The following is a 25,141-nucleotide window of genomic DNA, read 5'->3' as shown; positions in this document are numbered from 1 at the left end:
GCAGCAAAGTTCCTTGATTATTACACCGGAATGAGAGTATAGTTCTTAGCCATATCGGCCTAGAAAATCGCAACTTTTCATTTTCCGTCGGTATGTAACTACAGAAGAGTCAAGTTTTAAATTAGAAAAATATCGAAACTCTTTGGTCATCTAACAGTCTAATCAGATTCAATTGTCTATGCTAAGCTGCAGCTAAAAGTGCTACCGCCAGACCCGGAGATCGGCTGAATGGATTCGAAAACGGTAAAACTCATCTGTTTAACTCTAGGGGAGTTGGAAAATGAGCCTATTTTCAAAAATAGTGGAGTGTTCCTTTAAAACTGATGACCCTGCTTGAAAGGCTTTAATATGTAATCCTTAATCCTAAAATACACAAACAACAGGTAATCTTATCTCTAAAACAATCTCTCAAATAAAATCTTGATTGGAAATGAAAAGATCAGCAGTAATCATCCTTGTACTTATTTAATCTGTTAAATGCCCACTGTGGCATGTGATAATGGCCGCTGATTGGGGACCACCTGGAGTGCCACTCAACTTTACATGAAACTGCCCCTCTCATTGAATGATCAAATCCTTTCAAGAGCAGCACAGCTCCAGAATTGATGTGTGCTGCATGCAAGACTCGTCTTTTATCAGAGACCAAGCTGTCTGCTCAAATTAACTCACGATCACAGGAATTTAAAGCAACAGTTACTGTTCAATGATCGGATGTGCCTTTAATGGATAAACAAGTCAACTGGAAACATATGTGCATTTTCAACTTTCTTCACACCTTTCCCTAAAGATTAATCGGGTTGGATTCATCCCTTTAGACACTGTCAAGTGTTTAAAATGTCTTCGCATACTGGCACCAAGCAGTCACTGGCAATGAGCCAGTACACTTGAATCTTCTTTTGATGAATTGTATGGTACCTGTGTAACAAGTCTGAAAGAGTCATTAAAACGATCTTTTTTAAAAACAAAACGATTTGGAGAATTAAATAATATAACTAACTTTAATATAACTGCTTTTTATTTTAATGTCTTTTAACATGTAATTTATTCCTGTGATGGTAAAGCTGATTTTTTTAGCAGTCATTACTCCAGTCTTCAGTGTCACATGATCCTTCTGAAATCATTCTAATATGCTGATTTGCTGTGATACATTTTCTCTTTTTTTTGCAATTTTTTTCTTTGATGAATATAAAGTAGAAAAGAACGACACTGACAAATTAAAACACAATTTGGGCAAAACCAGAGATAAAATAATACTATTAGACACAAGTTATCAAGCTTTTTTTCAAAACCTAGTTCCTGCTAATAATACAGGCTCTTATATTTCTGGTCTGTTTTTGAACCTCATTTAAAGTTCCAACCAAGCCATGACGCTCTTACCTGGCAGTTTCCTTCCACTCCATCTCCTGGCCATCAACAGACAGTAGCTCGTCCAGCTCTGTGAAGAGCTGAGGGGGTGCTGGACTGTCATCGTCCTCTCCCAGAATGAATCGAATGCGCTCAGCAGCAGGTGAGACTGCAACAGGAAAAATACTGCGGGTCAGAGGAGAAGGTACAGTCCTGCATACTTCCGGCTTGCCATCATCACTTATTCCATTAGGCCTGATCTCCAGCTCTGGCGGAGGAGGAATCTTGATCACAGACAGGTCTGAATCTGGGTCCACATCCTGCTTGGAGTCAGACTCCATCTTCTCCTCCTCTCCAACCTCACTCTTCTCCACATTATTGTTCTCGGTCGTGTTCTCCGGGTTGCTATCTGATGCATCCATCCTAAAACCCAGTTAAAAAACAGTTCTGTTCCCCAGAGCACGATCAAAGCTGGTGAGGATGGCTGAGAGAGGGAGGGAGTTCAAAGACACGAGACCTCACGCAGCCAGCTGCACTCAGACCGTCATTAGAGCCCTTCGTGTTTTCTGCAGTCCTGTACACCCTACTCTAACACAGTGACACCTAGGTAGTTAAAAAAGGGGGTCCCCACTTGTCACCCCAGAGCAACAGCCCGCCCATCGGCTGCTCCGGCTGTACCCCCTCGCCATTGGCCCTCCAACATTGGCACCCTGCCCTGAGCCCTTCATTAACAATTAGGAAATGTTTCACAAACTGTTCATTCTTCACAAGAGGGCCTCGCTTTCCTTCTCGCTTGTTTTCTAATTTGAATATTTATTAGTTCTTGTGGAACAAAGTAAACTGTAATGTTTAATCTAAATAAAGCCCCTCTCGCCTAACTCCCATATTAAAGTTTCATCATCAACACTGGCAAAATCTGGCAGTGAAATTCCCTGGAAAAATGTAAATGTTATTTTTATATCAAATGAGTTATTTCTACCTCACCTAAACCTAAAATTTACTTTTATTTGTGTAGAATAATGAATTCAAGTTGACTCATTTTAATATTGTTGTATAAAAAATATTGACAAAAAAATTTAAAACATTATGCATATAATCTACAGTAGATGTTACCATATGAAGTGCATTTTAACATCACACATTTTATAAGTACATATATATTAGGGGTGCAATGGTTCTCGGTAAAAAATCGAACCGTACCGTTCTCCACACACGGTTCGGCATACACTAGGACCGCGGTTCAACTTAAATCTGACAATGCATCTGTAATATGGTTTGTTAGAGTTTGGCTAATGCATGTTTCTGCTGATGGATACAAATTCTGGCTTCCCAATACATTACAACAAGAGCGATGAGAGAGAGAAAAAAACAATACGTGGACAAACCAGTCACTCTTTAATCAATGCGAGTGCTTTATGCTATATGTGTTTAAACTAAACTCATTTAAGCCTGGCCAGTTTAAATATTACTCTTATCTGATTGGTCCAATAAACACATCACACGCCAAGACATTAATCTTCATTTAGTTCAGGATCGTTCTTGCTGCCGGAATGGTTCTTTTAACGTACACATACAGTAGAAAAATACATTAAATAATAATAACTTAATTAAAACATGATATTTTATAAGTTGTGTACCATTAGGCTATGTGTTCATACTGAATTTCTAGCTGTGTCGTTTCCTTCTCTTCCTTAACAGGCTATATGATATATTAGTTTACTGTAATATTATACTGTAATTTTGATGATACTTAAAGAAGGTCTAGTATCGCGCGGAAAAATGGAAGTCAGAAGCATGCAGATCATATTTATTTTGCGTTAGCATGAAGCTGCAGTTTCACAATACACGAATTACACTTATGAATAACAGTAAAATGCTGCAAATAATTTTTTCTTGCGCTTGAAACACGATTTACACCTTTACAAAGCTTCTCTTGCGCATGCAAATTTAATTTACGCTTACAGTCTTATGTACACTTCCACAACTCTTACCCTGCGTATGCAAATCTTGTTGACGTCATTCTACCTTCATATGAACCCGCGTCTCAGAACGCACGCAAATATTAAGCTCTCTGTTAATTATTGTGCTTGAATGGACAAATTCACTCAAAATTATGTCAAAATGCCCGTCTTGGTGAGTATCCTAGCAGACATAATCGGCTGAACGTACTGTATCAGTGCACTGGATCAGTGCGTTCTCTTAAAGTGACAGCACTTTCTTAATGTAAATCAAACAGCAACAACACGGAAATCACTCACTGCTCTTGATGGAATAACTTTTGTAACTTTAATAAGGATTAATCTTTAATTTATACAGTCAAATATGCAATGTTATTTTACATTTGATTACTTTATTCAATTTCTGTACCTAAAAACTAATGTTAGACCTACCTAAAAAAAATGAAAAGCCCTGTTTATTTTATTTGTATCTTTGCTCTATTGTATTTATTTGTGCTGTTGCTTGTAGTTAGATTATTTGTTATCTTCATTATTTTTATTTGACAATATAGTTTTTTCCTAAACATAGCACATACTGAACCGTACCGAAACCGTGATATAAACCGAACCGTGAGTAAGTTGAACCGTTGCACCCCTAATATATATATATATAATGGAGAAAATGGAACATTGCAATGGAAAAAAATGCTCGCTATAGGCTAATAAACACTAACAATTTGTGAATAAACACTGAAATTTATATAATGTGCATAATTTAATCAACCAAAAGAAAACAGATTGGAACATTTTTTTATTTTTTCAAAATATTATTTAAGGTGAAACATCATGGTGACTATTTTTCACTATCTTTCACTATTATTCAGTAAATGTTCACTAAAGATCCAGAACATGGCAGCAAGATTAATTTTTAATGAGCCAAAAATAATGCACGTCACACCTCTGTTTATCAGTTTGCACTGGCTACCAATAGCTGTTCGCATAGAATTATAGGCATTACTGTTTGCCTACAAAACCACCACTGGCTCTGCACCCCTTTACCTAAATTCAATACTTCAGACTTATGTGCCCTCTAGAAGCTTGCGTTCTGCAAGTGAACGGCGCTTTATTGTGCCATATCAAAGAAGCACAAAATCACTTTCACAGACTTTTACATTAAATGTTCCCTCCTGGTGGAATGACCTGTCCAACTCAATCCGAGCAGCTGAGTCCTTAGCCATCTTCAAGAATCAGCTAAAACACATCTCTTCCATCTTTATTTGACCCTCTAACTCTAGCACTCTCTATCCTAATTCTATTCTTAAAAAAAAAAAAACTTGTCCCTTTTAAGCCTGGCTCACACTGTGCGATTCTGGCCACAATTTGGTCGTCTGAGACAAATTTTGAAAATCCTAAAAGATTCCTATAATCCTAGGCTAAAATCTGTAGTCTTTGATCGTTAGTTTGACATGTTCACCGACAGCCGATTAATGGCCGTTGCGATCAAATTTTACCTCCGACGAACTTCTGGCAGTGTCAGAAGATTTGGCGCAGTCCTGCAGTGTGACATCTCCTACGACGAACGTCAAATTGTCTTCGTTTTTCAAGACAAGCCATGATCAGAATTAATGCTAGAGATTTCTTCTAACCGAATAAACTCCGGCACTCCCGTCCTCCGCTCACGGAATTCATCTGATATGTTGCCTTTGCTATGATAAACACCGGTTGCGCTGCTGTTTTCATGTGGGTGTGTAGTGCTGCTTGCACTATTCTGCATAAATAAAGCCGGTATTGCCACCCTTCATATACTTTTAATGATAGCCAACATTACATCCCCGCGTGCAATGCAGCTCGCAGTCACTGAACGTGTATGGGCTGATTAGGTAAAACTCCGCTGATAAGTTTTCTTGCGCGCACCCGTTTTTAACGCGTCTTGACTGTCGTACAGTCTGACATTAACTGACTTTTCTTTTTTCTTTTCTTTTTTTTTAACTAACACTAGCTTCTCCTAATCTTTTTGTATTCTATCTATTTGTTTTCTTTTTTATTTATTATACAATTAACAAAAGCAAAAAAGGCCTCTAACACTAGCTTGCTCTATTCTTTTTCTATTCTATCTGTTTTGTTTTTATTTATTTTATAATTAAAAAAAAACCTTGCTATGTGTACTGCGTCAAGCTAACTGAGACTTGTCATAGCACTTGTATATCATTGCTCTTTTTTTGATTTTGATTGCTTCCATTGTCCTCATTTGTAAGTCGCTTTGGATAAAAGTGTCTGCTCAATGACCAAATGTAAATGTAAAGATTGGCCTAAGTTATGCACTGTATGTAACACTCGGTGTGATTGAACTGTCACATGGGCATTTCATATACTGTAATTAAAAGGCACATTGCTTGTGTCACTGGCTTGAGTTGACATTTTCTAATGTTGATAACATCAACATTAACATCATGGATACAATGCTGTTTGAGTAAATGAGTAATCTGATTGTACAGCTCTGTACTGAAACTGATTTCTGACTAAACCTCCAGAATGATTTACTATCCATAAAGCACTTGTGTTTCTTTGAAAAGATAATTAAACTACAGTATCTGATTGGATAAAAGGACTGCACATAACACTTGCTTTCCAAAGCCAGTATTTTCCTCAACTTTTACTACCGCTGCTGATATGGTAAAAGGCAGGTTAAAGATGTTATCAGCACCTGAAAAAATGATAACAGAATGAGCAGAAATTTAAACTCTACTAGCTGTAAAACATCAGTAATTCCAACATTTACATAATACCATCATCTATGACACCATATTGCACACCATTATGTTGTTTACAGTTCAAAACATTGTAACTGAGACTATAAAAATCTGGAAAATAATATACAGAGATTTTGCCTTGATAGTGAGTTCCTCTTAACTTAACTGATGAATTCTAAGAACTCAAAAAAATACTTTTTAAAAGACAAGAATTGTATACACACTTTTATTTAACAATAAAAGATGTAATGCACATTCTTGTATTTATGTTAATAACTTTCTTTTTAAAAAATATACACTACCATCCAAAAGTTTGGGGTCAGTAAGATGTTTTTAAAATAATTTAATTCTTTTATTCAGCAAGGATGCATTAAATTGATTGTTTACCCAAAAATGAAAATTCAGTCATCATTTCTTCACCCAATAAGGTGAATACTCAAGCAAACAGTTGTTGGTCCCCATTGACTTCCACAGTATTTTTTTCCATACTATGGAAATCAATGGGGACCAGCAGCTGTTTTTCATTTTTGAGTGGACTACATTAGTAAAAACATTTATAATGTTAAAAAAGATTTCCATTTTAAATAAATGCTGTTCTTTTGAACTTTCTATACATCAAATAAACCTGAAAAAAGCATCAAAATGTCCACAAAAATATTTAGCAGCACAACTTTTTCAACACTGATAACAATAATAGCTGTTTGAGCACCAAATCAGCATATTAGAATGATTTCTGAATACTGGAGTAATGGCTGCTAAAAAATTCCACTTTGCCAACACAGGAATAAATTACAATTATATTATTAATTATTTTAAAATACATTAAAGTAGAAAACATTTTAAATTGTAATAATATTTTATAATATTACTGTTTTACTGTGGTTTTTATTTTTGATCAAATTAATGCAGCCTTGGTGAGCATAAGAGACTTCTTTCAAAAAATGTTTTAATCTTACCGACCACACTGAACTTTTGAACGGTAGTGTACAAAACATACTGCTATATCAAGACTGAGGAATTTTAATACATGATGTCCACTGTTTGTGTTAAACGATTATTTAAGTAATAGTTGGAAAAATTTAATCTCAAAGTCCAAAGTATACATTTGTTGATTATTCGTTTAGAAATAATCAGACCAGGAATGACCAGGAAGTGCCTAGGCAGTACTGTTTTAACTCGTTTGGCTGTTACTGTTTGGGCCAGTTCGTTGTCCCAACTCTGTTCTACAAAGTCCACACACAAAGTGACCCTGTGATGCATACAGACAACTCTGCTACGGATACCAAGAACTAAGCCTCAGTGGGCACTCGCTTCATGCTGTTGCTAAGCAGGGCCGGGACAGAAGGAACAAGTGAGGGAGGGAGAGAAAGAGGGTGAGTTCAATATGGGAGAGAGCGCAAAGGACAGATAGAAATGAAAATCGCATCGTTCAAACAACTTTCAAAGTTGTGGGCTCTCTTGCCAAGAGCTACAACCCACACAAAGGGGACTTTGTCCATGCACCAGGGTCTTATGGGAAAAGTGAGGGGGGAGGTATGCCCAGCGCCCAAAAAGGGACTTAGCTGAGCTGCCACTTCATGCTGGCGAGTCCCAGTCTCACTAGCAACACTGTGCAACATCCCACACGCAAGCAGCAGTATCCCAAACCACATTCTTCTCACTGCATCTGAGAGCAAGTATTCAATGACATTCTTGTGCCATGCACAGACCAGAAAAACAATCATTCTCAATGCTCACGAGTTTGTGAATTGTGGTGTTGAGGCAGTACAAGCTTCCCACGTCTGTCTGTAGAAGAATTAATGGCCTTCATAGCATTACAAGTCCTGTATGCTTGCAGACATAAATTAACTTGCAGGCTTTTGGCGGTTCAAAAACAATCTTTCTGAATGCACAATATTTACATCAGAAGTCTTGCTCTTTTTATCTTTTGTTGATGGCGACTGTGCTACGAAAATGAAGAGGCCAGAATGAAAGCCAGCAGCAGTACAAGGTTTTCTAAATGGGTTTCATGAGTTGATGAAAAGCTAGTAACGAATCAAACTGAATGTAAGACCAGGTAAATGGTAAAATAAATGGTAGCATAATTAATTAAGATAAAAAAATTATCAAATCAAGGGCTGCATTTCTTTAAGAAGTATAGAGTCAGTCGTCCTGCGTGGTACAAAGTGAAGCAGCACTGTGTTCATTTACACATGTACAGCTTAGAATACTGTGAAGTTTCATAGTAAATGCTGCTTCTCACAAACTCTATCTTTGCAGTTTAACATGCACTTGGAACACATTTAGGAATTTAAAATCTCAGGGGGTACTTCAAATAAATATTTTAGTTCTAAGAGGTTTGGCTGACCAAAAAGAGTTTGAAAAAGAACTCTTGTGAGAAAACAATTTTGGATGCTGTGAGACTGTTGCTTTATGTTTGCTGAGGTGTTCTGTGTGATTATTAGTTTCTTCATACTGTAGGTGGTTGCTAAGGTGTTCTGAAGGGTTTCTAAGGTTTGTTTTTTACTATAGTTAGAATGGTATTGTTTTTATGATATTCTGGTCCCTTCAATGTAAGTCTATGAGTTCCCAAAAGTGACCAACAACCCACAATTTAGGCATTTGTGCTATAAACAATTAAGGGCCAGATTTACTAAATGGACCAAATTAGCGTTAGAGCGCAATTCCAAAAAAACGCCAGTGGGAGGGGAAAATTCTGCGGATGATTTACTAACAATGTGCAGATTAAAGAGCAGCGCAAATTACCGCCTGCTTTAAGACACGCTTTTTTTGGACGTTAAATAATGGCACAAAGAGCAGCGCAAATTACCGCCTGCTTTAAGACATGCTTTTTTTGAGCGTTAAATAATGGCGCAAATACCACTAATTTGACGAGTGCAAACGTTAGTAAATTGCATTGCGTGTTTCATTTTAATACTCTCCTCCCATAAATTTTGCATCTGAAAGGGAAAGTGCAAAAATAACTGTCCACACCTTTTCAGTGCTAATTCTTCACTGCGCATCTTTAGTATATCCTGACAGTACTGTTTTAATGCAAAAAGACAATTTTCACAGGTGAAATCAAGGCTTTTTAGAATTTCAGAATTTCGCATGAGGGTGAACGATTACTCCACACATATTTCACAACGGGTTCAAGTTGACCACGTAAATGTGATGCATTGTCCAACAGAAAGCTGGTTGGTTTGACCTCTGTATGAGCTGTGCTTCATACATTGCTAAGCTATTAAAAATAGTCAAAATACCTTTTTGCTTGCGGTATTTCTCCTTTTTAAAGACTTGGGGTAAAGGGTTTGTACATTTTAGCAATTTATTCAAGCAATCATATGCATGTAACACTTTCACACAGTTTTTGTACTAATGAGTGCACTGAATGTTGATGAATATCTATAAAATATTTAACATTTCAATTGTAAGCCTCAGAGGAGCAGATGTAGACCTCACTAGATTACTGGCACAAAAAGGCATAATAAGAGTGTCTATTACAAGGTTGTCTTTTGTATTTACTCCTAGCAACAGATGCTTGGCAGAAACACACCACTCACCACATATCAAGACACAAAGAGGATTTCAAGTCAACTTCCGACTGGGATGCACACTCTCTTGTGGTCTAAAGAGTAGGGTCAAGGTAAATAAAATAAAAAAACAAGGTTAAAAAGATAGCTGATAGAAGAAAGCACTTGGTAAAACAGCAACTAGAAATAAAAACATTAATGTAGTGTATAATAGTTTAAATAATAATTTTCAAAACAAAAACATGGGATTTGTGCCTCTAATGCTAATTTATTTTGTACATTTCTTTACTGTGTACAAGTAAAGATCTGCAATAGGGTCTATAAGCACAGTTCTTACCCATTATCAAGTTAATTCATACTACAAACTCTTATAATAGTTTCAACGCTTTGCTTTACTGTACATTCAATAAATATTTAATTTGGAGTAGATTTAAGACCAACTTGATATGTCAAGTGTGATGTTTCCCCAGGCTTTTGTGTTCAGATGAAACCGTTAGCCTGTGAGAACAAAGTCAAATGTAGGCCACCACTGCTGTTTCACATCTGTCCAGCAGTGAGGAGCACAACAGTGATTAAACACATTTGAGGAGTCACATGCCTATGATGAGTGGCTCTTGTCTTTTGTTTGAGGCACAAGAGTTTTATTCAGAACAACTATTGTTCTTTCACATCTCCTACTGACTTCCTGACAGTAACTGATACCCAACTCCACCAGAGTACAACTACCACTGTCATCACACTGACTTTCCCACTTCATGGAAAACGTCCACATCCTAATGATTTTTAGGATAGCTGTTGGGGACAAGTATAAGCTTAATAAAAGCACAAATGACAAATTATCTGCCTGAGTTTTCATCTTCCTCTTCAGATTAAATTTTTCGTACCCTTATCGGTTTCATTTTCTAGCACATGTTATGTTTGTTATTAAGTATGTGATTATGCAGCTGTCAGTGCCTGAGTCCCAGTCAGATAAGCAGTATCCCCAGGACCCTTATTTCTGTTCTCCCTTTTTCATTAGAGCCATAGTCAGAGTAGCTTTATTGTCATTCCAGCTCTATACAGTTAGCATACAGTGAAACGAGACAGTGTTTCTCCAGGACCAAGGTGCTACATAGACAAAAACACAGAACAGAGGACTACAAAGAAACTAAACTAGACAGAATTGAATTATATTAAATAGGCTAAGTAAAAAGTTAAATAATAACCAAGAAGACTATTGTAACAATTATCCAAAACATAATCCAAAAGACTTGACTGGAACAGACTTGACTAGGCATGAACAAACTTGAATCGTACAGATTTGGCTTGGCATAAACAGACTCACCGACAGCAGTGTTACAACATTAAAGCTAGACAAAGAACAAAGGCAACATGAGGGCTATTTATATCAAACAATGAGGGTCACATGACAAGAACCAACCAATGAGAAACAAGACTCATGACTCAAGAAACCAATCAGAACATAGCACACAGACAAGGGAATCACATGACAGAACATGACTGTGGCCAAACTACAAAACAAAAGACATGAAAACAATGATTCTTGTTCAAACCCCAGAACAGACATTACAACTATTTAAAAAAAAGTACTAAGAGAAAAAAGAGCTGACTATAAAATAAGAACTGTAAACGTTTAACAGACTACACAGGACTACATAAAGTGCATGTGTGCATACTGAGAGAACAGTTCAGACAGCAAAAATTTGTGCACAATTGTTTGTGTGGAGGTGGATAATAGATTGGGATGTGCGTGAGAGTGGTTCAAATCAGTCCAGTGTGTGAATGAGTTCTTATCCCCTCAGTCATCTGGAGTTGAGGAGTCTGATGGCTTGGGGGAAGAAGCTGTCATGCAATCTGACTGTGAGGGCCCAAATATTTCTGTACCTCCTGCCAGATGGCAGGAGGGTGAAAAGTTTATGATAGGGATGTGTGGGGTCACCCGCAATGCTGATGGCTTTACGAGTACAGCGTGTGGTGTAAATGTCTGAGATAGAGGGAAGAGGGACCCCGATGATCTTCTCAGCTGTCCTCACTATCCGCTGCAGGGTCTTGCGATCTGCGATGGTGCAGTTACCAAACCAGACAGTGATACAGCTACTCAGGATGCTCTCAATAGTCCCTCTGTAGAAAGTGGTGAGGATGGGGGGTGGGAGATGCGCTTCCCTCAGCCTTCGTAGGAAGTACAGACACTGCTGTGCTTTCTTTGCTACAGTGTTGGTGTTGAGAGACCAGGTAAGGTTCTCCGCTAGGTGAACACCAAGGAATTTGGTGCTCTTGACGATCTCAACGGGAGAGCCGTCAATCTTCAGCGGGAAGTGGTTTTTCTGTGCCCTCCTAAAGTCAACAACCATCTCTTTTGTTTTGTCCACATTCAGGGGCAGGTTGTTGACTTTGCACCAGACTGTTAGTTGGTGCACCTCCTCTCTGTATGCGGACTCATCTCCTTTGCTGATGAGACCTACCACAGTCATGTCATCGGCAAATTTGATGATGTGGTTTGAGCTGTGCATGGCTGCACAGTCGTGTGTCAGCAGAGTGAACAGCAGTGGACTGAGCACGCAGCCCTGGGGGGCCTCAGTGCTCAGTATGATGGTGCTGGAGAGGCTGTTCCTAATCCGGACTGTCTGAGGTCTCTCAGACAGGAAGTCCCGGATCCAGTTACAGAGGGAGGGATTCAGGCGTGTTGAATGCTGAACTGAAGTCAGAACAACATTCATACTGTCTTTATTTTCATAACATTACATAACTGTCTTTATTTTCCAGGTGGGTCAGAGCCAGATGGAGTGCGGTGGTGATGGCGTCGTCAGTCGAGCGTTTGGGGCAGTACACAAACTGAAGGGGGTCCAGTGTGGGGGGCAGCAGAGACTTGATGTGCCTCATGACCAGCCTCTCAAATCACTCTATCTTGATGATGGGTGTGAGTGTGACGGGCCGGTAGTCATTGAGGCAGGACACTGAGGACTTCTTAGGCACAGGGATGATGGTGGAGGTCTTGAGACACGTAGGGACAATGGTGCTGCTCATGGAGATATTAAAGATGTCAGTGTCAGGACGTGATGTCAGGATGTGATTCGATTGGGCCACTTAACAATCTGTGACTCCCGTACTTGCCTGTCACTCCACATACCTCTGGAGAAAATTACCATATATATTTTTTTTAAATGTCTGCCTCAATATTTCAGCAACAAAACACTTAAAATTCACAAAACTATTCACGTTGATTTCCATAGATACAGTTCAAATTTGGTGAAATCACTCTTTTGTTATCTGAAAATTAATTTCAAGTCTTGATCCTCATCAGATGTCAGGATTAGAGCAGAGTCAACAAACGGCCAGGAATTCATTTGGTTCTGACTAACAACTGATGTTTTGAGAGGGATTCCATAATGGTAGCCCTGAGAGATTAATAAAGAATTGAGAAGTCAGTCACTAAAGCACTAAAACATGCCCCGTGTTTCTTTCCTTGCTGAAAAAGTAAATAATTCACTTCATCAAACAAATGCTGGATTCTGATTGGTCAACATGTTCCAATTTTTACACATGCTAAAATGTACAATATAGCAACAGATACGATGCCAAATATCTGCCCATATTGTTTTTAAATTACACTACTGTTCAAAAGTTGTTTTTAAAAGATTCTCTTATGCTTACCAAGTCTGCATTTATTTTATTAAAAATAATAATAAAATAAAAATATTTTTAGCATTTCTTTTCTTTCAAAAATGCTTATTTACCCTAAACATTCAAACTGTAGTTTACATGTAAGGAACTGAATCTTCTAGTGGCAATTAATAAATTTGCTTGACAAAATCAGTAAAATCCATTACATTGTTATGACAAATTGTGTCATTTTTTTATTATGCAATGTTTAATAACCACTCAAGTTTATTGTGAATATGGTCACTAAGCCTAATTATAGCAGATCAAAAAAAGAATCAATATCTTTTTTTTTTTTCAGACAAAGTTTACAAGTTGCATTTATTAAAACAAAGTACTGATGATGCACAGTGTTGGTCTATTTGTATTCACACATATCCTAGTGTGATCTGGTCACTTCCTGGTCATTGGGAATAGTGTGTGGGGGTGGACATGTGGTCAGCTATAAGCACCTTTAATCCCAAACATCCCCCAAAGCACAGTCAGAGGAAGCAGCATGTCCAGACACTCTCTACACTTCAATACATGTTCAACTGCTACCCAATATACTCATAAACAAAGCTGACAAACATATACACACTAGGATGTGATAATCCTGCCAAAATAACACTCAACTAAACAGTATTCCAACATTCACATGCAGACCTGGATTATCCAATATCACCATTGTATAGGCAAGGAGACCATCATTTTGTTCACCTCCGATATTAGCTAACTAGTCAAGAAAATATTGACTTATTATAGCTGGTGATAACATATGGGGGTTGGACTTAGGAATAAGGTTAGATTAACTAATTATAACCTGCATTGGAGGGAGAGAATAACTGTAGTTGAGAGGATTACAGTGCATCGGCCCTCCTGCTTCTGGGTTTAAGAGATCTCCTGTGGGACGTCCTACTTAACAGAGGGTCTGACTGGCTCCAACTGATGAAATTTAAACATTTGCAGGAACCATAGAGAGAAGGGACAGCACACCAATTCTAAAAACTACAAATAAGTTTTAGAAGTCACAACTGACTGGTCCTCTAATGTGTTGTGTCTTCTAAAAATTTACTACACTGGAAGGCAAATGGAAAGGAATCTCCACATCATGTGAGAGAAACTATTCTTCTAAACAGATGAAAAGAGAAATGCTTTGAATAAAAACTCTGAAAACAACAGCCAGTTGCTTCTAACTGTAAAGCTCACATCAGATCAGTAGCAAGGATCTCACACAACATAGAGGAGAGTTTCCCACCTATATTCGGACACATGAAAATGAACCACAGTGCTCAATAGGAGGCACAAAGGCATGTTTCTGATGGAGGCAGAAAAGAATAAGACAAGGAGGTTTCTTCAGCAGTAAATATACTAGAGGGTGACGGGCAGCTCAAGAGCACTGAAGTGGAATTAGCAGAATTCCCCTAAAAACAAGGCCAGTTTAAAGGGACATAAAATAATAGCATTAATTACTCATTTTTATGTAATCTTAAATCTGTACGACTTTTACATGCAATTACAATAAATGGAGGCCTGGAGCTTTCCATCTTCAAAAATGAGCACAGAAGCTACTGTACATTTAGTTACTTTCAAGTTATATGAAAGCTTTGCGAGATGAACGACTTGAAATGTAATTTTTATTGACAGATAATCTTCCCCTCCAGTGTTAACCAGATTATTGAGTCAGCGAGTCAAACTCAAAAACCGGTCTGATCATCATGACCAGTTCTGTAAATTCACAATTCATTGAGAAGATGTGATTCCAAAGAACAATATGTATAGAAATCATACGTTGTTACTTCTCTCATAAAGTCTCAAGTCATATGGACAACTTTTACATTAATTGACAGCCCCAGTGCTCACTTACTTTTATTATAGGCCTACTGAATAGAAAATTAAAAAATTCACCTTTTGTATTCCACAGAAACAAATCATAGAGGTTAGGAATGACAAATAATCCCCAAATTTTCATTATTTGGTGAACTATTCCTTTAAGAAGCAGGGATATGAGCACATTTAGAACATTTCTTGCTGGCAATTTATTTTTTACCTCATACTGTTCCCATTTAAAGGAGATTTATTGTGTTATTTGTTGCAGCCTATAAAGAGGAAGATTGATACTAACAAACATGCATCTGGATAATGGATAACAATCAGGAAGTAATCCATCTACAGACAAAAGTCAGCACTCACGTTGCTCAGGGTCGAAAGGCAAGGAGCCAGGACATTGTTACATGTGTGCCCGCCCTAATCTTCTGCATTACTATATCAATTTCCATCAGAAAATCCCTTGCATGGGAAAAGCAGACAATATACTATGTGGAGAATTCTGCCATTTACAAAACATACACATTCAAAAATGGTCAGATTCTTTGTGTAATAAAATGTATGAAAGCTCACTCTCCATTTTAAACCTCTGCTGCATAAATGCCAAAAAAAAAAAAAAACAGCAAAAAAGAAAAAAAAAAAAAAAAAACAGGAAATCCCGCCCCAAACTCACACCAATAGTTGAGCCAGAAAAGTTGACTCGTCAGACTGACCTACAAATGGATTACTTATAGTTGTGTGCTTAAACTACGATAGGAGAAAGTATTTAAAAAATGACAAACCTCATCTTTAAAGATAATGTTGATTCATAGAACAAATTATTTTAAAATTGATGATGTGTTAATGTGTTCCTACTAAAATGGTAACACTTAAAGATAAGGTTACATTTGATAACAGTCAATTATATTAGATAACACGTACTAACAATGAAAAATACTTTTAAAGCATTTATTCATTAATGTTAATTTTAAAATTTATTAAGTAATACATTACTAAAATCAAAAGTTGCATTTGCTAATATTTTTTAATGCTGAGCTAACATGAACTAACAATGAACAGTTGAATTTTTATTGACTAATGTTAACAAAGATTAATAAATACTGCAAAAAAGTCTTATTCATTTTTAATTAATGTTAGATACTGAATTAACTAATGGGACCTTACTGTAAAGTCTATTGTAAACCATGTTTTTTGATGAAGGACATTCAGAAGATGAACTGAAATCCCAGAGATGGTAGGTCAGCTGAGCTTTGGGTCTACATCACTGTCAAGTTCTGCATTCTGCTTGGCTGCACTTGAGTTTCCATTAGGAGCTGAATAAGTTAAAGGTCAATAACCGGGTTTGTGCAGAGTCAGCGCAGAAAACTGGACTAAAACCTCAGCAGATTTAAGAATTTATAACAATAAATCAGCCAAAACTGTGTCATTATTTACTCACCCGCATGTCGTTCCAAACCCCCATGCTGTTATGTCTGCAGTGACACACAGGAAAAAATTGAAACAAAGTGTCTCTCAAATCTAACACGCCATCAAACGTCTTTAGTTCTCAAGTGTCTTGAAATCATGACGTCAAACCTGTACACTATAGGTGGAGGTAAAGGTAAACTTAAAATATAGCGTACAAACAGTGTTGGGAAGGTTACTTTGCAAATGTAATAGGTTACAAATTACAAGTTACCCTATTTAAAATGTAATAGTAGTGTAACTTTTTCAATTACTTTATTAAAGTAATGTAACTGATTACTTTTGATTACTTTTTGATTACTTTTATAAATTTCTAATGAATGTTTATTGCAACTGTTAATCATTTTCAGACATTTACACCATGCAGGGTTAACCTTAAAGTAGTGCTCAACACTGTCAGACTTTCAAAATCCTTCCTCACTTGAATTAAGATGATCAAATTTGAACACATCCACCACAAAATCAGACTTTAGTACCGCCTTTTACTTTGACTTAACTAAGTAAACAAAGACAAAACTACAATAGCATATTTACAGATGAAACTGACCTGCACTTGAAACCCTGAACAGTAGTTTTGCTTCTCTGCTCCACCTGTGCGCTTCCACAGTCCACTCCATTCTCTCTCTCGCATTGATTACGCTGATCCAAACCGTTTGGCGGAGGCGCGGAGAGCACGCGAGCCGAAGCATTGCCAGTCACGACTAACCGATTCATGATTTATTAGAGATTTAATTATCGAATGGCGAATTCGGAAATAATCGCTTTAGTACATTCGGCAGGCAATTATATAATAATAATATTAAAATAGCGGGCCAAATCGGCTGCCAGGCCACCGAGAATTGTCCCGGTTCTCCCGATGGCCAGTCCGCGCCTGATTTCCACAGACACGCAGAACGTGCAGGATTCATATATTGTCTTTTTGCGGCTTAATATTCACAGACACTAGTCTATATCGCGTTTTGATTCAAGTGTGCTGACCTACTTTTGATTTATTCGTCCAAAATGTGGCATATTCCATCCGCGTTAGGCTATAGGAATTCCGTTTTTATGACTGTATTCTACGAACCAGTTTGTGTCTTCCGCATTGCGGAAATTATAGGGCTGTATGTCTGAGTAATCAGTGCAATTTGGGAAACAAATCAATTAAATCTGTATGTGGATGTGTGTAAATATTCAAATGTAATCCCCTTGTGTGTGTGTGAGTGAGTGTGTGTGTGTGTGTGTGTGTGTGTGAGTGTGAGTGTGTCTGTTTGTGAAAATACTCAGATGTTACCCCCTTTGTAATCATTAACATTTTCATAACTAACTGTAATTTAATGACACATTTTTTCTCAGTAACTGTAACTGATTACAGTTACATTTATTTTGTAATTAAATTACGTAACTCCGTTACATGTAACTAGTTACTCCCCAACACTGCGTACAAATCATATGTACTACTTTTATTTGTACTTTTTGTAGCTTGAGAAGTCTATACTTTAAAAGGTCTTACACCATGTCCTAACTACATGTGACGCGATGCAATGCTGCGACACACAATAAAAGGCATCTTTTCCATGTTAATCTGAGTTTTTGTCCTAACTAGCCGCGATGGCGACTAAATTTCTATTTTAGAAACGGTTTCTATTTCCGCAATATTGCGGCTGGAACAACAACATACAAACTATATTACAGTAGATAATCTCAGGTGATTATGTGCTTTATCCAAAGTTAAACGTGTCTAATATGAGTTTTAATATCATTTTGTGTGACTTTATAGCCATACTGAAAGCAACAATTGATAGTTTACCTTAGAAAATCAATCAAAGCAAAGATGTTAAAACTGAACTCAATGCGAACCAACAAGTGTATTCCATAACAAAGATGGTGTCAGTCACTCAGTGTGTACATTTATTAATGTTAAAAAGGTTTAATATTTATGAATTAGATCTTAAGGCCCCGATATACTTCAAACGACATCGAAGAACGAATTGAAATGATGTAATTTCGAACAAAATCAGGCCAAAACAAACTTCGTTTTAAGTTCGTTTTGGCAGTTCAAAACAGCTCACCAAAGCAGACTTTTTGGGGGAGTTCGTTTTGACTCCAAAACACCTTTGAGCTACCATTGGTCCGTGGCGATTACGCAGTCGGTGGGTGTGTTCTGGAACTCCGCCTTCTTTGACGTGCGTTTTTTTTTACCCCCGGTTCGTTTCTCATTCCTCTGAGGTCAGACAGGAGAACACATCTCCACGACTATCTTGCGGGCTGTGCATGGTCCAATCTTGAATGTTTCAGCCACACTTTGTTGCGTGGCCTCACAAGCTAGTACTCGGAGAGTCAAGGCCAGTCTCTCCGTAGTGGAAATCGGTGTCCTGTGTGTTTTTGCATGTTTCACATATGGCGAAACCCTTTTCAAGAGATCGTCAAACTGCACGGCGCACATTCTGAAGTATGAAAAATGCACTTCCTCATCTGTGCTCCGCATTTGCTGAATAAAAAGGGCAAACTCACCATCATTCTTTCTGTTTTCGTTAAGTGGACGCACATACCACCTCATTTGTTCTTGCTATTTTTCTTTGCCATTGAATAGATCAATGCTACTGCCAGATGTTTACGAAACTGTTCTTCTCTCACAGCCGCCATCGTTGTTGTGTTTAAGGGGTACACGCAGGCGGCATGACACATGTTTACAACCCCGCCTCCAGCAGCGCGGGGGTGTCGGAATGTTCGAAAACAGTATACCGTCGCTTAGCCTTTTCGAACTTCTTTTTGCCCTCAAACAAAGAACGAAAAAGAACTTCGTTTGAAGTATATCGGGGCCTTTAACCTTTCAATTTCAAGGCAATTTGCAAGTGCAGTATGCTTCCAGAAAAAGCCCGCCCACACACGCTTCTGATTGGCTGTAATATTTGATTGATTTTGTCGAGTCGCATTTGGTGTGGACAACCAAATTGCTTTTCACTGGAATCCTGTCACGTCACGTGTAGTTCGGACACGGTGTTAGTATGGAAAAATTCTGTGTAAAGACAGTTTTAAAGAAAAAATAACAGCAATGTCATGATAGTGAGTAAATGATGATTTGCTTTGTTTGGTAAATAATTAATTTAAATCCACAATTTTTGGACTTTTACTTCTGAAAATAAGTCTACATGACCACTGTACGATTTTAGGGCAACATTTTCCTCACATGACCTTGGAATCATCATGTTCTTTCTCCGTGTCTGCCTCTCCCTCGCTTATGCGATCCCTTTCACATCCTCTCTTCCTCCTCATTCTCCCTTTCAGCTATCACATCATTAGAGAGCATTCAAAGTTCTGGCATCCAAATCAACAGAAACGCCTCCTAAGTGATCCTCCCTTGGGCATATAATCCTTCACCATTAGAAATCTCAGAGACACACATACTTCCCTCCTCCAGCGGCTCACGTCAGGCAATCGTGACCCATTTGGATGGTTATTACTTACACGCAGGGGCCTTAGTCCCTGTCTGTCTAAACACACTCATCCGCTGGCTAGGCAGCTCTGGATATCTGTTCTGACTAAGTAGAGTCAGCAGTGGCCTTGGCTAGTAGCTGTGTGTGCATGTGTGTGTGAGTGTGTGTGTGTGTTTGTGACTGGCTCTATGAAGGAGCCCTCAGCATTAACGTGAACTGACGGCTCTTTGGCAAGCGCTTACTGAGTGGTTTGAGGATGCTGTTGCTGGCCTCCTCATTGTTCTCTGTATCCGACCTGTCCGAAGCGTTCTCAGTCACTTTCTCCTTTCTGTCCTTGTGACTTGTGCGTCGGCGATGACGTCTCCGTCGCCGGTAGCTCTTAGGCACATGCACACCGATGTATATAGTGTGGTGACCTGAGAAGGTAAAATTCAGGCTATAAAGTTCACATGACACCACACAAAGCATAAGTAACAAAAAAAAAACTTGAGCTTAAAAAAAGTAATCAATATTCTTGTCTAGTTTTTCAGTATTAATATTTAAATAGCCCTATAACAAGATTGGTTTTCCTGACAAGAATTATTTTCAAAGAATATAAGATTCAAAAGATTGGGGTTGGTAATATATTTGAAGATTTTTGAAAGATTTTTGAAAGACGTTTTGTATGCATTCATTTGAAACTACAGTAAAAACAGTAATATTGCGAACTATTATTACAGATTGAAAATAACTGCTTTTCATTTTTAAATATTTTTAAATATCAATTATGATCCTTTAGAAATCATTCTGATATGCTGATTTGGTGCTCAACAAACATTTTCTATTACTATCAATGTTGAAAAAAGTTGTGTTGTTCGGTATCTTTGTGGAAACCATGATACTTTTTCCAGGATAGTTTGATGAATAGAAAGTCTTGGAGAAAAGAGAAAGTTTTTAGAAAAGAATTTATTTGAAATAGAAATCTTCTGTAACATTAGAAATGTCTTTACTGACACTTTTTGACCAATTTAATGCATCCTATTAAAAAATAAATAAAAATAAATAAATAAATAAATAAATATATATATATATATATATAAAGTCTTAGATCTTTGAGTTCAGCTCATGAAAAATGGGGGCAAAAACAAAAGTGTTGCATTTATAATTTTGTTCAGTATATTTATCTATTCTATTTATTTATCTGTTTATCTATTTATCTATAAATCTAAATCTATTTAAGTCTTTACCTTTGATATTTTAGTTTTCAAATGTTATTTATCAAATGATAATTAAACAATGAAGAACAGTGTTCTTGAAACTTGGGATATAGGCCTATCCAGACCGTGCAATTTAATGCACTTTTGGCATTTAAAATTTTAGAGACAAATCAGGTGACAGGATGGTGGAATGATGTAGAATTTGCATTATTCCTTTAGTGAATCAGGAGCGAACACATCACAGGCAACATCTGCAATAACAACACTATCAGTGGCTGCAACTCATTCTGAGTGAATCCCCCTTAGTATATCTAAAGGCTCTTGATGACATAGATAAACTCATAGATAGACATAGATAGAACTAACCGACTCAATCCAAGCCAAGTAAATACAATAATGTCAGTCCTAACATTGTTGTTGTCATGAGATAAACGGCTCCCTACTGTCAAGATAACACAAGCCACGTGACCATCCTGCAACAACTCAGTTCAGCATCTGTAAGATAAATAATGTGTAGTGTCACTAAGGTCAGGAGCTGGATGTCCAATGTTTGCTTGTGGCCTATTAGTTAACACATATGATGTAACCTGAGTAAAGACGTAAATAACCTGCGTGACTTCCTCAACGCAATTTATGCAGGAAATGGTGGATTCTACCGGAGGGGTTTGCAGCAGACTGTAAAACTAAATATTTTGGCTGAGAGAGCTAGCAGGTAGTGCGGAACGTCCAGTGTTTTGATCCATATCATACAGACACTTTCCATGTCTCTCCCTCAGTCACAAGATGTCCATCTGTTAAAGCTACATCCCAACACTGTGTTACTGTGTAACTTTTTTGGAACTTCATGTTTCATTCTGAGAATTCTAAGCTTCTCCAGGCTAATGCTACAACTGAACTAAGATGTTTAATAATCTAAAATTTCTAACATGGCATAAATGGTCAAATAATCAATTTGCATTAGCACAGTGTGCTGTCCCATAGACAGCAAGGGTACTACCACGATCAACGTCCAGAAACTTAGCAAGGAGTTCGGTAAAATAATCCTTCGTAATATTACGAAGCTACGAGAATACTTTTTGTGCGCAAAAGAAAAAAAAACGACTTTATTCAACAATTCGTCTCCTCCGTGTCACCTTAGCGCCATTTTGGAGAGTATCCACTGAATGCAAACAGTATATGTTGTTCTGTGTCAGCCGCACCACATGGATACATTGTTTTCGTTAAAATCAAAACACAAACAACGTAGAAAACGTATCCGCGTGGCGCAGCTGACACAGAACAATATACGCTTCTGGACGTTGATCGTGGTAGTACCCTTGCTGTCTATGGGAGGGTCGGAGAGCTGTCAGATTCCATCAAAAATAACTTAATTTGTGTTCCAAAGATGAACGGAGGTCTTACGGGTTTGGATCAACATGAGTAATTAATGACAGAATTTTCATTTTTGGGTGAACTATCCCTTTAAGAGTCAGTGTTCAACCAACACCTTTACTTTACTTTAAGTAAAGCAATTTGTTATGGAGCCAAAAAATTATTCTTATTTGATGCACTGAATTTTAATAATTCTTAAGATTTTCATGAAAAGCAGTGACAGGGTTACAGAGCGCATCTCAAATGAAGGTTTTATACACCAGTTAAAAGTCAAAGAAAAAAGTACAGCAAAACAAACAAATAAATCCCATTAGAATTTATTCAGGTGCATCTTATTTTTCACATACAACACCATCTTTACATCTTCACCCCAGCTGTGGTGCCACAGGTCACACAGTGATCATGATTCACACCATCAGAGAGACTAACAGACCACCACAGTGATTCATGAGCCTCACAACATAACCAAGTGTGACAAGGTTAAACGCAGGACAATCCTCACCATTAGTCGACAGATGAAGCCATTGGAAGCAGTAGCAACACGTCTTAAATGGAAAGATATCCAGATGACTATAGATGAGCCAAATTAGTTCATGCAAGAACATTCTGTATTGCTTTTGCATTGTCTTTATTTTCTATGTCAGTTTGGTCTATTCTAATTTCTATTTGGTCTAAAATTACTTACTTTCCAATATGTTGCATGTAAATTAACATATTTTATGCTAAACAGATTCAGGATGTACTGGGTTGAAAACCAAGGGCTGGATTTTTTTGTGTGGAGACTTCTTCTAAAAAAAAGTTGATCTATGTTTTTCATTTTATTATATTGATAATATACTGTATGACTGTACTCCTGTTTTTATGATCGTATTAATGTGTTTCTTCTCAAACAGAGACAATCTTACATTAACCCTGTCTCCAGTACTTTAAACTAAAAGACGTGCTTCCACCCCTAAGGTTCTGAGTCTGACCAGATGATTATCCCCTGAACCTTAACACAATAATCTATTTATTTTGTGCAAAGTCATAAGATACATCATCCATTCTTATAAATTATGCAGAGTGTATTGAAACTGGATTCACAGCCCTGCTGTCTCTTTTTGCTTTCACTGCCAGCTAAAGATCACTGCATTTGAATGCTGTCCAAATTTTCTTTACAAAGGTGACGTGTTTGTTTGCATTAGGGCTGTGCAATATATCGAAATATCGCAAAAGTACATATCGCAATATGCATATCGCTACACCTTGCAATATTTGGGGCCATGAACAAATGACAAAGAGAAACTCACTCACTGCTCTTACCTAAATAACTTTTGTAGCTAAATAAGAATCAGTGCATATTGAATTCAAAGAGTAAATACTACGCAGTGTTTTATTTTTCCTTTTTATTATTCAGTTCCTAAACTCATGTTAAAATGAAATTTTTATGTAATGCGTGAGTAAAACATCATGTGGCACTTTAAGCATTATGGTATCGCATATCGAATATCACATTATTTAATGAGTTATCGCATATTGCATTTTTCTTCAATAACGCACAGCCCTAGTTTGTATTGAGTTTTATCTAATCTTTTCATCTCTTTATCTTACCTTATTATAACTTCATTATATGTACTTTACATTTCAACATCTACAATAGGTCATACTTTGTTACAATGTAATTTGTCGCACTGTCATAATATGAATTACTTTATATTTATTTTGACCAAAACAAAAATGTAGTTACAAAAAAGCCTTTAAATACTAAATGTTACTTAGACACAAATTGATTGGGAAAAAAAGACATTATGGATATAAATCTATAGGTTGAGGAAGTGATCTGTCTGTTTGTCTAAAGTTAAGAATCAGTCAAATCGGTCAAGCTGCAGGGCGCATCCAGTATCTTTTCTGCAAACATTCTGGAAACTTATTGCAAACTGTTGACATTTTGCCATTTTCTTTGCTTGTTTTTAATAAACAAATGGTGCAGAATAAGGTATAGAGAATAAGAGTAAGAGCATGGTGCAGAACCGTTTATGAATAAGGATCCCACCTATGCTGGGATGGGCGAGAGCAAAATAAGGAAAAGGGAGTAAGAGCAAGGACTAAGAGAAGGAAAGGGAGAGGTAAGAGGGAGGGAGGAACCACAGATTGTCGAGCCAGCTTTGTACCAAGCTTCCTGTTCTTTCGGAGAGACCCTTTTCTATGCGACCATAGAAAGAGGCCTAAATTGGAGTGGCACGCAATTCGTCACTGGATAAAGCGTATTCCCTGAATCTGGCTGGGCCCTATGGGCTTCAACTTCTGAGCAACTTGTGTTACTGCAGTAACAGAGCTGTTGAGTTGGAGGGTACAAGTACAGAAGATAGCAACACACCACTGTGCATGCTAATATAGCTGCTAATAAAGCTCTACCTAAAAGAACTGCCACATATGGGATCTTTGTCTAGCAGGCACATGTTGCTCTGTTATAGTTTACTTTGAGGGCAGACCATTGCTATTTTTCGGATTTCTAAGACTAATGTTCTTTTCATTGTACTACCGTTCAAAAGTGGGGTCAGCAAGATTTTTTTTTTTTTTAATGAAATGAATACTTTCATTCAATAAAGATGCATTAAATTGATAAAAATTAACAGTAAAGACATTTATAACGTTACAAATTATTTCTATTTTAAATAAATGCTGTTCTTTTGAACTTTCTATTCATCA

The 25,141-nt window shown here is 37.4% G+C and overlaps 1 protein-coding gene across 6 annotated transcripts in view; it reads right to left on the bottom strand.

The window, feature by feature from the left end:
* The window catches only part of LOC107685251 (electrogenic sodium bicarbonate cotransporter 1-like), a 64,863-nt gene that overhangs the window by 32,540 nt on the left and 7,182 nt on the right, over positions 1 to 25,141 (bottom strand). For all 6 annotated transcript variants that reach the window (XM_016481770.1, XM_016481766.1, XM_016481767.1 and 3 more), the window contains 2 exons: positions 20,129 to 20,302; positions 1,378 to 1,513 (listed from right to left, as the gene is read on the bottom strand). In XM_016481770.1, coding sequence (XP_016337256.1) covers positions 1,378 to 1,513; positions 20,129 to 20,302 — 310 coding nt within the window. The remainder of the gene's footprint in view (positions 1 to 1,377; positions 1,514 to 20,128; positions 20,303 to 25,141) is intronic.

This window comes from Sinocyclocheilus anshuiensis, unplaced genomic scaffold (genome assembly GCF_001515605.1).
Source record: "Sinocyclocheilus anshuiensis isolate Anshui unplaced genomic scaffold, SAMN03320099.WGS_v1.1 scaffold577, whole genome shotgun sequence".
Taxonomy (NCBI): domain Eukaryota; kingdom Metazoa; phylum Chordata; class Actinopteri; order Cypriniformes; family Cyprinidae; genus Sinocyclocheilus; species Sinocyclocheilus anshuiensis.
Note: the sequence above shows the minus strand (reverse complement) of the source record. Positions and strands in the feature narration are given on the sequence as shown.